The sequence below is a fragment of the Oreochromis aureus genome, linkage group 13 (assembly GCF_013358895.1).
Source record: "Oreochromis aureus strain Israel breed Guangdong linkage group 13, ZZ_aureus, whole genome shotgun sequence".
In the NCBI taxonomy this organism is placed as follows: Eukaryota; Metazoa; Chordata; class Actinopteri; order Cichliformes; family Cichlidae; genus Oreochromis; species Oreochromis aureus.
The window spans coordinates 1,130,872-1,147,089 of NC_052954.1; the positions used below are offsets into that span (position 1 = coordinate 1,130,872).

General features: G+C 39.7%; 1 protein-coding gene across 1 annotated transcript; it reads right to left on the minus strand.

Moving 5' to 3' along the window:
* Positions 1-441: 441 nt before the first annotated feature.
* Positions 442-15,570, minus strand: si:ch211-125o16.4 (neuroblast differentiation-associated protein AHNAK). Its single transcript, XM_039622067.1, has 7 exons — positions 15,508-15,570; positions 9,135-9,250; positions 7,389-7,464; positions 7,162-7,282; positions 6,884-7,059; positions 2,618-6,276; positions 442-2,098 (listed from the first exon to the last, which is right to left on the minus strand). Exons 3-7 carry the CDS (start codon positions 7,389-7,391, stop codon positions 442-444), a joined length of 5,616 nt encoding a protein of 1,871 aa, XP_039478001.1. The 5' UTR covers positions 7,392-7,464; positions 9,135-9,250; positions 15,508-15,570.
* Between the last annotated feature and the right edge of the window lie 648 nt (positions 15,571-16,218).

Genomic DNA, 16,218 nt, shown 5'->3' on the forward strand with positions numbered 1-16,218 from the left:
TGCTCTAGTAGTACACACTGTTTCAAAATTCTTATTGAAGAGCTAAAGCATATTTAAGTATTGTAATGATTTATTGAACAAAGAGTAACACATTCACACAATTCATTTATCCTTTAAAACATTTAAAGGTCTAGTAAAGCACTTGCTAGACAAAGTTTATGGTGATCACAAGCAATACTGAAAGTTAAGTAATTTAATTTCAAAATAACATTTAGAAAAAGCTTATAAATAACAGGAAAATATACATAGATTGTATCAACAACTGAACTCTATTAGGCTAAATTATTATTAAAATTACAACAACATGGACAATTTAGCATGGATTAGTTGCAGCTAGTCTCTCTTTTTATGTCACAAACTAAAGCATGAAAATCAGTTAAGCTGCATGTATTCATACATTTATGGACTGGAGCTTCATTTATCAGGCCAACCTCTGAACAATCAGTTGGCATCAGAATCCTTGACATTAAGGCCAAGCATATTAGAAAGGCTCAGTGAATATTTGTCATTTTCATCTGATGTAGAAATATCAGGTACGGTCAGCCCCAGCGTAGACTCTGGTTTGTCTACTTTGAAAGTACCTCCTCTGACCAAAGATGAATCTCCTACACCTGTAGATGTATTAGCATCAAGACCTGCACCGGTGAGTTGTAGATCAAGACCAGTTTTCTCTTCAGTTGGTGGCACATTAACCGGGGGTGCCTTTTCTCTTGCGATTTTCAATCTCTCCAAAATGTCAATCTTTTCTCCTCCTTTTGCTGTTGTATTTACTACTGGCAAGCGGATTCCTTTACTGAAAACATAATCCTTTTCCTCCAAGTCAGATTTTATTGAGCTCAGTGCATCAGTAATTCCTCCAGTGCCATCAATGTTGGTTTGGGGCAGTCTGTGGAACTTGAATACAGGAACCTCCACCTCCGAGTGTGGCACATCAGAGTCAGAGCCACTCCCCTCAAGATCTGCACTGGCATTAGCCTCAGGAGATTTTGTTTTAGACCCAAAAAGGCTGAACTTTGGGAATTTGAAATGTGGCATCTTGGACTTTTCAAGACTTGCATCTACGTCTGGAGCTTTCACATCTACATCAGGTCCTTTAATATCACCTACTTTTGGTGCACTCAAATCTACTGCAGGAACAGAGATGTGTGCATCTGTTGTAGGCATATCTGTGCTGACTCCAGGTACCTTAATTCCGGCCTCAACTTTGGGATTAATACTTGGAGCTTCTACTTCAGGACTTGAAAGATCAAGTTTTGGATGCTTGTAATGTGGCATTTTAAAGTCACCAAGGTGGGTATTCAAATCTGGATCTGGAGTTTTTAACTGGATATTGGAATCTTTGAGATCCGCTTTTGGCAGGTTGACATCCAAATCTGGAGATTTCACATTGGCATCAAGTGCTTCTAGTTCAATTTTTGGCATACTCGTGTCTATATTTGGTGCTGAGAGACTACCATCAATTTTTGGTGGATAAAGGTTGACATTTGGTGTTTTCAAACTGAGATCAGATGACTGGAGGTCAGCTTTTGGCAGATGTAGACTGGGTGCCTTGATATCAGTTTCAGGCAAACCAACATTCACGTTGGGACCTTCAATCTTTGGAGTAGAAAGGTCCAGGTCTGGTATGTTAAAGTTAGTTTTTGGTGCAGACAGATCAATACCGGTTTTAAGACCAGCATCTATGCCTGGAGTACCAATATCTCCCTCAATTTTGGGGGCTGACAGATTCAAGTCTGATGCTTTTAGTTCAACATTGGGTGCTGTCAAGTCTGCATTGGGTAACTTTGCATTTACATCAGGAACAGACAGACCTAGATCTGGACTTTGTAGATCAGCATCAAGATTAGGTCCTTTCACTTTTGGTGCCGATGAGCCAAACTTTGGCCATTTTATATGGGGAAGCTTGATTTTTCCTGCAGGGGCATCAACCTCTGGAGCTTGAACATCTACATTGGGGCCTTTAAGGTCAGCTTTTGGTAAATTTACATCAAGATCTGGTGCATCAAGACCACCATTAATTTTTGGTGCAGACAGATCAATACCGGTTTTAAGACCAGCATCTATGCCTGGAGTACCAATATCTCCCTCAATTTTGGGGCTGACAGATTCAAGTCTGATGCTTTTAGTTCAACATTGGGTGCTGTCAAGTCTGCATTGGGTAACTTTGCATTTACATCAGGAACAGACAGACCTAGATCTGGACTTTGTAGATCAGCATCAAGATTAGGTCCTTTCACTTTTGGCGCCGATGAGCCAAACTTTGGCCATTTTATATGGGGAAGCTTGATTTTTCCTGCAGGGGCATCAACCTCTGGAGCTTGAACATCTACATTGGGGCCTTTAAGGTCAGCTTTTGGTAAATTTACATCAAGATCTGGTGCATCAAGACCACCATTAATTTTTGGTGCAGACAGATCAATACCGGTTTTAAGACCAGCATCTATGCCTGGAGTACCAATATCTCCCTCAATTTTGGGGCTGACAGATTCAAGTCTGATGCTTTTAGTTCAACATTGGGTGCTGTCAAGTCTGCATTGGGTAACTTTGCATTTACATCAGGAACAGACAGACCTAGATCTGGACTTTGTAGATCAGCATCAAGATTAGGTCCTTTCACTTTTTAGGCGCCGATGAGCCAAACTTTGGCCATTTTATATGGGAAAGCTTGATTTTTCCTGCAGGGGCATCAACCTCTGGAGCTTGAACATCTACATTGGGGCCTTTAAGGTCAGCTTTTGGTAAATTTACATCAAGATCTGGTGCATCAAGACCACCATTAATTTTTGGTGCAGACAGATCAATACCGGTTTTAAGACCAGCATCTATGCCTGGAGTACCAATATCTCCCTCAATTTTGGGGGCTGACAGATTCAAGTCTGATGCTTTTAGTTCAACATTGGGTGCTGTCAAGTCTGCATTGGGTAACTTTGCATTTACATCAGGAACAGACAGACCTAGATCTGGACTTTGTAGATCAGCATCAAGATTAGGTCCTTTCACTTTTGGTGCCGATGAGCCAAACTTTGGCCATTTTATATGGGGAAGCTTGATTTTTCCTGCATGGGCATCAACCTCTGGAGCTTGAACATCTACATTGGGGCCTTTAAGGTCAGCTTTTGGTAAATTTACATCAAGATCTGGTGCATCAAGACCACCATTAATTTTTGGTGCAGACAGATCAATACCGGTTTTAAGACCAGCATCTATGCCTGGAGTACCAATATCTCCCTCAATTTTGGGGGCTGACAGATTCAAGTCTGATGCTTTTAGTTCAACATTGGGTGCTGTCAAGTCTGCATTGGGTAACTTTGCATTTACATCAGGAACAGACAGACCTAGATCTGGACTTTGTAGATCAGCATCAACATCAAGATTAGGTCCTTTCACTTTTGGCGCCGATGAGCCAAACTTTGGCCATTTTATATGGGGAAGCTTGATTTTTCCTGCAGGGGCATCAACCTCTGGAGCTTGAACATCTACATTGGGGCCTTTAAGGTCAGCTTTTGGTAAATTTACATCAAGATCTGGTGCATCAAGACCACCATTAACCTTTGGTGCAGACAAGGAGAGAGGTTCTGCTCTGAGGTTTACATTAGGTGCATTTACTTCAGCTTTTGGTGCATCAAGACTTGCATCAATATTAGGTGTTTTTAAATCGGCATCCACACTGGGACCCTGGACTTGTGATCCTTTGAGTTTTGGTAATTTAAATTTAGGAAACTTCACCTTTGCATCAGGTGTATCAAGGTCAAGATCTGGACCACCAAGGCTAAGGTCTGGGCCACTGATATTGGCGTCAATATTTGATGCAGAAAGATTAACATCTGGTGCACTTATTTCTGCATCAGACTTTTTGAGGTCCGCCTCTGGTATTGTCACATTAGAATCAATATCAGCCTTTGGACCTTTCAGTGTGCCAAATTTGGGTTTTTTGAATTGGAACCATTTCAATTTTCCAGATGGGGCTTCAATGTCAACATCTGGAGACTCTACATCAAATTTGGGGGCTTCCAGATCAGCTTTTGGTAACTTTAGATCCGCATCTGGTGCATTTATCTCGCCATCAATCTTTGGAGCTGAGAGATTCAAGTCGGGGGTTGAAACATCAGCATCTAAATTAACATCTGGACTATTAACCGTAGGACCCGAGAGTGACCATTTTGGCTTTTTCATAGTGGGCAATTTGATCTTTCCAGATGGAGATTCAATGTCTACATTTGGTGCGTTAACATCGGCTTTTGGTAAATTCAGATCAGCATCAGGTGCTTCAGCAGACAGACTGAGGTCAGGTGCTTTCACATCAGCATCAACATCAACATCTGGAGTTTTCACCTTTGGCCCAGAAACCAAGAATTTAGGTTTTTTCAGTGTTGGGAACTTGATTTTGCCAGAAGGTGGGTTTATGTCAGCATCTGGGGCTTTGATATCAACATCGGCTTTTGGTAAATTCAGATCAGCATCAGGTGCTTCAGCAGACAGACTGAGGTCAGGTGCTTTGGCAGACAGACTGAGGTCAGGTGCTTTCACATCAGCATCAACATCTGGAGTTTTCACCTTTGGCCCAGAAACCAAGAATTTAGGTTTTTTCAGTGTTGGGAACTTGATTTTGCCAGAAGGTGGGTTTATGTCAGCATCTGGTGCTTTGATATCAACATCAGCTTTTGGTAAATTCAGATCAGCATCAGGTGCTTTGGCAGACAGACTGAGGTCAGGTGCTTTCACATCAGCATCAACATCAACATCTGGAGTTTTCACCTTTGGCCCAGAAACCAAGAATTTAGGTTTTTTCAGTGTTGGGAACTTGATTTTGCCAGAAGGTGGGTTTATGTCAGCATCTGGTGCTTTGATATCAACGTCAGCTTTGGGTAAATTGAGGCTCACGTCAGGTGTACTAATCTCCCCATCAATTTTTGGAACTGAAGCATCTGGTGGGCTTAAATCTGCATTGAGGTCCATTGACCCATTAAGTTTGGATTTTTTCAACTTTAGATGAGGCCAGTTAATTTTTCCTGAAGGAGCATCAATGTCAGCGTCTGGGGCATGAACATCTACACCTGGGGCCTTTAGCTCAGTTTCTGGAAGACTCAGCTCAGCATTTGGTACATTAATGTCACCCTCAATCTTTGGAGCTGAAAGACTTAAATCAGGTGTCTTTAGGTCTGCATCCACGTCCAAGTCTGCTTTTGATCCTTCAAGTTTGGGCTTCTTCCATTTCAGGTGAGGCCAGTTGATCTTACCAGATGGAGCTTCTAGATTAGTATTGGGTTTTTTCACATCCAGATCAGGTCCTTTTAGCTCTGCCTTTGGCAAATTTATGTCAGGATCAGGGACATTTATCTCACCCTCCACTTTTGGAACAGAGAGCTCAACATCTGTTGGTTTCAGGTCTCCATCCAAGTCAAGATCTGTTGAATTGCCATTAATTTTGGGTTTCTTCAACTTCAAATGAGGCCAGTTGATTTTACCAGATGGGGCATCAACATTAAGATCTGGGGTTTGAACATCTAGATCAGGGCCTTTAATATCAGCTTGAGCTGAGCCAACATTCACATCTGGGGCACTTAGATCACCACCAATCTTTGGTGTGGAAATGCTGGCATTAGGTGTAGACAGGTCAGCATTTAAGTTGGCATCTGGTCCTTTGAGTTTTTGACTTTTCCATTTTAGATGGGGCCACTTGATTTTCCCTGAGGGTGCCTCAATATTAGCATCTGGGGCCTTTACATTTACATCAGGACTATTCAAATCCACTTTTGGCCCATTCAACTCCAAATCATTACTTTTCAAATCTAACTTTGGAGCTGACAGGTTGAGGTTTGGGGTCTCCATACTTCCACTGACTGAAGGAAGACCTGGATCACCAGAGACATCAATGTCTGCTTTTGGTGCATCAAGATCAGGTAGATTGAAGTGTGGCATTGTGAATTTTGGGGCCTTGTGTGTCATTTTGCCTTTGACTTCTGGTTTGTTGATGTCTAGTGTCGCACTGGGAGCGTTAAGATTGGGAGCCGAGACACTGATATCAGGTGCTTTTAGGGTTCCACTTGAATCTGATTTTATATCTGGCACCGTAAGCCCTGCTGAGGGCATTTTAAATGTGGCACCAGCATCAGTTGATGGCTTATTTAGGCTAAGACTGGGAAGGTCTCCATTAAGAGTCGGTTCACTTATTTTAACCCCCAACCCTCGTGCATCATTAAGCTTTCCATTCAGGCCATCAAGGGAAACGGTTGGTCCCTGAGCTGATGCATCCAGCGACAGATCTTTCTGTAATATCTGTTGGTAATAAAAAAAAAAAAAAAAAAAATTAAAGCACTAACTTTATGATACTACTATTAACTAAAATTGTATTCTGAGCAGCACAAATCATGTCCAGTTCATCTCCACTGCATCAAGGTGGGGGCAGAAATGGGAAATGGAAGATGTCATGGATGAATAGGATGGACTAGTTTTTAAATAAATTACCACCACCTCACAAAACGTCCCCATACATTAGGTCACTTGCATCAGTAAAATTATTCTTTGAGCTACATGTTCTCATATATTGTATGTTTAAATAAGCAGACTGACCCATCTTCTTAGAAAGCACTGATATGCCTACTATTGCTTCATTTTGGTAACAGATTCGAGAAAAAGATTTTTACGTAGGGGATTTTAGGCATCACATATGCAGTTTTTAGAAAAAAAAATTAATGTCTAACTGGATTTCTTTTCAGATATCTAGTGATTTGACAGTTTATGGGCATTCACTGAAATACTGAAAGTCAATATTTTAACAGTTCTCATACACAAACAGGTTTAAAAATGTATAAATTAAAAAAAATATTTCATGGTCTTTCCTTTAATAACGTAAACCAAATGTTCGACACAGCCTGATGCTTACCTCTGCCGAATCTTTGAGACCTACTCCCAAAGAGCCAAGATCAACACCGGCGCTCAAGTCCTTCTTTGTCAGAAGATTTATTTTGTTTTCGTATGGCTCCAGTACCTTCAAGATTTTCAGCACATCGTTTTTCTCAAGTTTATCAAGTTGTATTGTTGCTGCAACAAACTTTTCCCCTGAAACGAGTAGAAATAATATCACATTGTTTTTTCTATTAGTGCTTATTGAATTTTCAAAAGTGTCAACTAACAACAATGAATCTGAAATGTTTATCTTACCAGACTGGAGGCCACTTTTTGCAGAGATTGTGCCGTCTTTGATTCCTGCATCAACTCCTCCTTTCGCAGCGTTATCCAGCACAAGGCTTTCTGAGAAGCTTGCACTCTTGCTGTCCTCGTCCTTTGACAGTGGTTAGAATACACAGTATGAGATTTTTACATCAGGCAATGTTTACATTTTTGTGAATGATTGTTAGCCACTGTATGTCTAACATTGTTATACTTACCATTATTTCTATTACATGCACATCCACATCACAGAACTTGTATGAAAATTCAAGAGAATGTGGGAACTACAGCAATCTGTAAAACACAAAAGAAAGCAGAGGGAGCTTTTACTTAAAGCTGACACCGACGAAGTAAGATGCAGGGAAGCAATGCTGAATGTCCTTTTTGCTGGTAAAAGTAAAATCCGATCATTGACAGTTATTTTGTCTAAAGTTGTACTCTTTCTCAAACAATGCAGCTTTCAGCCTATTAATAAAAACACTGATTTAGGTAAACTGTAGGTGCAGCTTAGAAAAGTGTACTTTAGTATGTGTGTTACTGTCACTGTTTCTACCTGTGGTAATACCTGATAATACGATCCTCACGGACACACACAAGTAGAACGTGTTTTGGTTTTTTTCATCATAATGCAGGCAGAAAATGCAAGAGCCGGTACTTTTATTCATGTTTCCTGACTCTGAATTGACAGAGAAACTCTGACGCCCACAAACCAGTGTCTCACACTTCAGGAATCTAAAGCCTTTGCCAGGTTTGTTAAGGTGAATGTATGCATCTAAACCAGTTGGTTTGGATGCATTCTGACTGACACACACTGGATTCGACCACACCTCAACACATTTGCATATAAACACTAACGTAATTCACTTGCAGCAGTGTCGAATAGAAAATGACGGAGCAGGTTTTACACATGCTGTGATAAAAAATCTAAAATCAAGAGCGTCTGCTTCATCAGGTTTATACTGTCCAGCAGTGCTGCGAATCAGACGATCGTCAACACCATGCTTTTAAAGTCCACTCAAAAAAGAAATTAGATGTGGTAAAAACATAGTTCACTCAATCGAAATACAAACAGCACTTCTGAAAAAAGCAAAACTACACGTACAAAACTAACTGCCTACTATTGATTATTACTGGCCAACACCCACGGGTGATAATGCAGTCCATCCCAAGGATTGGCAGTACAGGAGTTTTTTTTTTTTTTCAATATAGAAAAACAACTACTAACCAGTTAATAACCAGATGACAGTAAATAAATCTAATTCTTCAGTGAGAGTTCAGAAAACTGTAGTCATATGCTCAATGATGCTGTTTCAGGCATTCTTGGGTTGCAAGGAAACTGGGCAGTGGTTTTAGGCTCTACCTTATATTCCCCAAACCAAGGATGAGCAACAAACAGGCAGTAAAGTCACAGGACACTTATTAAAAAACACATTGCAATGCCGTTAATAGGTGTATCCAGGGTGGCAACGTTTTGAGAAACAACTTCAATCAAACAGGGTGTGAGTCCAGTGACAGCAGAGTTTGGCATGCCCACAGTTGTGGTGGACTCTGTCAACCTATTTTAAAATCTTTACACCACACAAACTCTGCAGTTTGATGCTGACATACAAGTACACCAATTTAATGCGTTTAAAGAAAACAATGACACCAGTGCAAACACCTCATCCATAAATGGCTTCAGTATTAATTCAGACTTTCCACCCAAATCTGTGAGAGGACTGGGGTCAGTCTCAGTACTCGAATGAAAACTTTTTACTCTCCAGAACATAAATGTAGCTGACGTTAAGTACAGAGATGAACCTATCACAACTACAATGTACATTTTACTGAAATGCAATTTTTAGTTTATGAAATGAATAAACATTAAGATATTTTTTTATAAAATCTCCTCCAATTTATTCCAATCATAGATTATGCCATAACAACCAAAAACAAGCAACCAAACTGAGATTTGATGGACTTACCGCGTGCTGATGCCAAAGACACCGTCTCCTTAGGAAAGCCTAGGGCTAGATGTCTCCTCTTCAGTGTATCACTGCTGCTCTGTGGGCAGGACGCGATGAAGCTGCCAGTTGAATACCTATAATCCAGGCAAACAGGTTAGGCAGCATCAGGACCGCCTCTTTTGGACCCCCCTTGCAACAAATCCACACACACACACCTTAACTTCAGACTAGGCCTTTAGGCAGCCGAAACCTGACTAGAAAGCACAAGAGAAAGATGTATGAGTGAGAAACAGACCACTCCTTATCAACAGGACTAACCAGGTTCCCAAAGGTACAAACAAGCAGCAACACTTGCTTACACTTCATTTTGCCTCAGTGTCCGTTTTTTTGTTGTTGTTTTTTAATGTGGTTGTTTGGTGGTCAAAGACTCCTGATTATCTACAATACTTAAACATTATCATATTTAACACTTCACTCATTTGTATTCATTTTGGTACATTTGTACATATTTAATACACTGAAATTTAACAAGAATAATAAGTAACCATGATTATGTTTAAAACGAGGTGCTAGGAGAGCAGGATTAAAAACGTGTAAAAACTGAAACAGTTATAAATGTTCTTGTGTTTAAAAACATCATTTTCCCCCAGTTGTACCAACCTCTCAAAGTGCTTTAGTCTACAACAGCATTTGAGCAAACATTCATAAAGAGCTTTATTTTGTACACTTTGTCTTCCCCACATCCAATTTAGAATCAAAAACCTGGCATGTATGCGTTTGGCGTGCAGGACGAAGGCCCAGTACCCAGAGAGGCACAGGGGGAGCACGCCAACTCCACAAAGAAACACTTTTTAATCGTTTCACACAAACTGCCACAACTGGCATTTTGCTTTACAGCTAATGATTGTCGAATGGGCAGTAAACTGCTAACAGCAAGAGTGCACATGCTTCAGTGTCAGTGAACTCAACGGTAAAAACTAAGCAAACCGTGAGTCCAAACATTATAAGTCTTTGTGCGAGGCTAACTGATAGCTAGCTTCCTAAATAGTTTGTGAAGCACTTTGAGTGGTGTAAGGCTAAAAGCTGCACCCAGGGTGTAGCATCCAAAGAATTATGTCTGACACAGTTTCTTAAACATGGATTTAGAATCAACGCAGGATTTTTCACATTCAGTTTAAACATATTCTGAGAGCATGTCGGCATCATAAACCTCCAACAAATACAACATTGAAATGTTTAGTCTTGAGCATCACTACTTTATAATGAGAATGTCATTTTTGTATTACAACATAACACAATGGACGGACATAATATGAATTATATATTTCTAATTTAACAAAATTCTGCGAGGACAACCTTCCCTAACCTCCCCACGGTTCACTGCTGCTTGATATGTAGCTTTACTGTAGTGGGGTGTGGTAGATGGTGACCTGGGACCAGTATGACACTGTTCCTTTTAATCGCCCTCCTGGAGCTCAGTTACAGATACTTTCTCTGAAACTGTGGGGTTTTTTGCTGACAGTTGGCTGGTGCTGTGCAACACTCTACCCCAGTCACACACACACTTCCACTGCTGATCTTACTGCCTCAATAAGTTGTCAGCTGACCGACTGTGAGTCTGCCTCGTGTGTCATGGGCCTGCCTCCTTACCAATAAGGTGCCATTTAGTTTAGGAGGTGTTAAAATAATTCTGTCAGACATTTTCAGAGAACAGCTTATAACGATGACAAACTGGAGTGGCATTTTCCTGTAAAGCATTTTAGCTATTCTGCAGAGAATGTCACCTGAAATCTTTCCTTGTGAAAAGCCGTACTCGACTCTGCAACAAGTCACTACCCAACCCATGTGACCAATTAATACAATGTGATGACTGTGTGGAACAGACACTCAGGGTGTTGTCAATGTAAAATGATAGCAAAACACAGATCAACAGAAACCTGAATTCCCAATAAGGAGGAGCAGTCACTTCATGTATTACAATTTTACTGTCTATTTCTTTAAGTGAGAGAGAGATCATTGATCACACGGGGCCAAGTAGAGCTTCAATCATTCTGATCTGTCCTTTTCTTCAGCTCCATCTGAGAGAAACACCTCTGGAATATTTCTGAAGTTGATAAACCAACCTTACGTTTCTAACAGTGAAATACACCAGAAGTGAGGGACAATTCCTGAGTATAAAAAGCATAGATTACAATTTTCTGCTAAAGCTTACAGATTGCTTCTCTATGCTGAGGATTACCCACAACTTAGACAGGCTTCAGCAATGTGACAACATGCCGCAGAGCATTATTGGAGCATTGAAATCTCTAGTGGCTCCCACTGTAGCTGGTGGATATCTGGATAATGGATGCAAATTTCCTTCAGGGTAAATAAAGAGTCTATGTATACCAAAACTTCCTGTTTCATGTGCAGTCATCGATTGTGCTCCAAATGTGTCTGTAGATGTTTGTAAGGCTAAGAAAAGGACAATGTGTTACTCTTGCTGTCCACAAAGGCTGTTTACAGTCATTCAGACATTACTGATCAGCAAAACTTTTACTACAAATGCACTACAAAACAGGAAGCAAGAAGCGTCCGGTACCACATTTCAGCCTCCTGCTGACAAATTTAGATGCAGATACCCATTAAAGCAGATTACAGCTGATTCAGTGCAGACATTCATAATATATAATGACTGCTATAGGGCTCAGCGGCCAAACAGCATCCCGAATACTGCACAACAGTCCATGTCTATCAAACTGAGGCACGCGGACAAGTGGCAACTTTAAAACAGCAGTTGTTGTGGTAAATGTGGCTGTGGCACCCTCGCTGAGCACATTACTCAAGCAGCAGAATGTGTTACAAAAATCGACCTCCACTTACATCCGTGTGGGCGCACACGTCTGAGTCCTATTTTCATTTGTATGACCACACCAACCTTTAATGGAAACAAATGTGTAGGTTCAGTTTTTGTCATCCCAGCCCTTGAGGCTCTTGACTCTGAGGTGAGATGAATCACTTCATCACTACTCTCTATTTATGTTTCAAGGAACTAAATCCACACTGTGTACAACAGAGGGAGGCAACTCCAGGCCTCGTGTGCCATGTCCTGCACAGCCGATTTAAATGGCTAAATGACCTGAAGTTCTCCAGAGGCCTGGTAATGAACTCATCATGTGATTCAGGTGTGTTGACCCAGGGCGAGATCTAAAACCTGCAGGACACCGGCCCTCGAGGCCTGGAGTTGCCCACCCCGGTATACAGTCACTAATCAAAAATCTCTGGGCTAGTTTTCATATGTCCAGGATTTAAGATATGTTTTACAAGTTTCCATTTGTGGCTATTGAGATCTAAAATATTGTTTGTTTGTTAATTTATTTCAAACATGTAAACAATATACAGGTACATTTAGCAAAGAAAATAAGAGAGAAAGAAAAATACTATACAAAAGTCAATACATTTCAATATTGCTTCTGTTCTGATTCATTTACATGTTGAAAGGGAGCAGGAAGAAGTGCACACTTATTTAATCCCACCCCTTTGCCATAAGTTATCAGTTAATATTTAGTCAGCTTCTGTACTGATATCATCTGTAATAAAAATAGTGAACAGATTTCTGATATATACTAATATCATATCATGAAATTTTCTAAATAGAGACATTCAATTAATTTCAACATTTTCCCTTTCTTTATAGTTCGAGAAGATCATATCTTTAGAACTCTTTTTGAACTGTTTGTTTGGATGTTGCTTTAATTCCATATTCAAACTGTTCCACAGTTTCACTCCATGGACAGAAACACAAAAGCTTTTTCTTGTAGTTCGTACCTTCCCTGTTTTGAAGTTACAGAAACATACTCTGAATATTACCTGGCAGTTCCTTATTTTTTACTTTGAATAGAATTTGTGCTGTTTGGAATTTCACTAGATCAGCAGATTTCAATATTTCAGACTGCAGGAAAAGTGAGTTTGTGGATGTAATGTGGTTTTATAGTTGTTGCCCCAGACCTCTGCACAATAGCTTAAGTAAGGTGAAACCAGGGAACAGTAGAGAATATGAAGTGATGTCTAATACCTGCTTTGCCTTGTTTAGTATTGCAATGCTTCGTGATACTTTGGAATGAATAAGTTAAGTTTTTCATCTGTTATTATCCCCAGAAATTTATTTTCAATATCAACACCATTTATTTGAATCTTAGTGTTTGTGTTTAAACTACTATTTCCAAATAAAATAATTTGAGTTTTATTCAAATTTAATGATAATTTGTTTTTATCAAGCCAGAACTTCACTTTACTTATTTCATTAGTCATATCCTCCAATAAATGCTGCAGATCATCACCAGAGCAGAAGATGTTTGTATTGTCAGCAAACAGCACAGATGTCATTAATGTGTAAGTTGAAGAATTTTGGACCCAAAACTGACCCTTGGGGTACACCACAAGCAATGTCCATACACAAGGAGCAACCACCATTTAATTTCACAAACTGCTTCCTGTCACTTAAATAACTCCGGACCCAATCTAAAGCTACCCCTCTGACACATAACGTTCCAGTTTTCTCATTAATATATCGTGATCTATAGTGTCAAATGCCTTTGTCAAGCCTATGAATAACCCAGCCACATATTGCTTTTTGTCTATGGAATTTGTGATGTATTCTATTGAATCTAATGGTGCCAATGATGTTGATCTGCTTGATCTGAATCCGTACTGACTCTCGGTGAGTAGTTTTTGTTTATCTGTAAATTTTTCCAGTCTGTTGTTAAACAGTTTTTCAAGAATTTTTGAGAATTGAGGCAGTAAAGAGACAGGCCTGTAGCTTGTGAAATAGTGTTTGTTACCAGAGTTGTACAGAGGTATAACTTTTCATTCTGTCTGGAAATTGTCCACTTTGAAATGATAAATTACAGATGTATGTAAACGGTTTTATAACAGCCTCAATGACTCTTTTAACCACTATCATATCAATATCATTACAATCCAAAGATTTCTGATTTTTACATTTTTTGACAATTTCAAAAACTTCATTTTCATCAACGGCTGTGAGAAAAATAGAATATGGATTTCTGTCAATCAGTGTATCTGGTTTGTCCTGTGCTTTCCCAGGATCAGTGATTGTTCTTGCTAAATTTGGTCCTGTGTTACAGAGCATGACGAGTCTTTTATAATGAAATAAGTTCAAACGTTTGCCATACGAACAGCAAAGGATACATAGCCAGGACTGTCACCAAAAGCTTTGGGTCTGCACCTCATAATGTACATATTATTTTTATATCCATCAGTCATTGTAATGGTCTGCCTTTTAGTTACACATTTACTCATGTAGACCTTGTTAATACTGGGTTGGAACCCCCTTTTCCTTTAGAAATCTCTACATTTTTTACTTGCATTTCTCATGGCATAGATCTGACAAAGTACTAGAAACATTCCTTTGAGATTTTGGTGCCACCACAGAAGCACAGTTGCTGCAGATCTTCCAGCTGCATGTCCACTGTCAAGTTCAGGAAGCCAATTTGAGATGATTTGAGTTTTGTGACATGGCATGCTATCCTGCTGGAAACCATCACAAGACTTACAGGGATAAATGTGGTCAGCAACAGTAACCATGTAGGCTGTGACATTTAAACAATGCTCAGTTGGTATTCAGAGGCCAAAATGTGCCAAGCAAACATCCCCTACATCATGACAGCACCAGTCTGAACCCCTCACACGAGACAGGACCGATCCTTTCATGTTGTTTTTACCAAATTCTGATCCAAAAATGAAAACTCATCAGACCAGGCAACGTTTTTCTAATGTTCCACTGTCCAATGTTGGTGAGCCTCGGTTTACTGTTGTTAACTGCTGCAACAGTCCATCTGCTTCAAGGTTCAATGTGTTGGACATTCAGAGATGCTCTTCTTGGTTGTAACGAGGGGTCTGGATTACTGTAGCTCAAAGCAGTCTGCACATTCTCCCAGACATCAACAACATATTATTGCTCACCATTGCCACAGACTATGTATGGATTTTTGACAATTCCCTGAAAAACCTGGAGATGGCTGTTTGAGTTGATCCGAGTTCGTAAAATACTCAGATCAGCTCACCCGACCTACTTCAGGAAAGGATGGTCATTTGGACTAACAAAACCTGTCTGTTACATCAAAGTATGACTTATAGGTGACAATCTTAGCATCCTATTTGTTTCAAATGAAAGGTGGCCATGACTGCTGACTCAAAATATGTTTGGTTTGTTTTTTAAGAGGAGTTCAGAATAAGACACCAGGCTGTAAATACAAGTTTGAAGCCATGTGTTCAAACTTGTATTTTCATCTGTTTTGGCTTCAAATATAATTAAAATCTTAAAGGACAAATTACTGACAGCTAAATCTACTCTAGTTTGTTAAACAGAGGAAAACGTATTTTGACTTACACTTGCTACATGCGCTGTGCAGCACAACAGGAAACTCCAACACTACCAAACAATGATTAGGAGCAGGTGAATTCAGTCAGACTAATGGGCATGGGAAGTAAAAACAAAGGAAACAACACCGGGAATCAAAACGTCAAAATAAAACAGGAAGTACACAAAAAGGGGTCCAAGAAAAAAAGAAGAAAGAATAAAACATTTACCAGAACAGGAAGTGAGGAATGTATAAAAGACAAAATTCAGAACTTCAAATAAACATTCAAATAGCCATTTTTCAATATTGGATCACTTAATTGTAACAAATCAGTAACATTCACAGCCAATTCAAGACAGAGCTGTGAGAAAATTATCCCTTTTTATTTGTTCTGCAGCTATTTCTACATATGTTATCTGGATACTGTCTGATTCATGAATGTAAATGTACTACATTGGCCTTATCACAGCTGTGCCTGTATCAAGTCAGCCCTGTGCCAGGATAATGTTGTTGCTACTTCCTGTAGCTGGAGTTAGGTGACCTCTTACTTATGGCTTTCTTCACAATAAGGCAAACCTGCTACAAACCTGGCCCTTTCTTACAAATAGCATATTATTTACAGATATTTTATGTCTTTGATTTGTTTGTTTCATAAAGTTGTACTTTAATCAGAATTAATTCTTTTTTTTCTTTTTTTCTTCTTCTTCTTTGCATTAAAACTTCTATACGTTGTGCAAGTT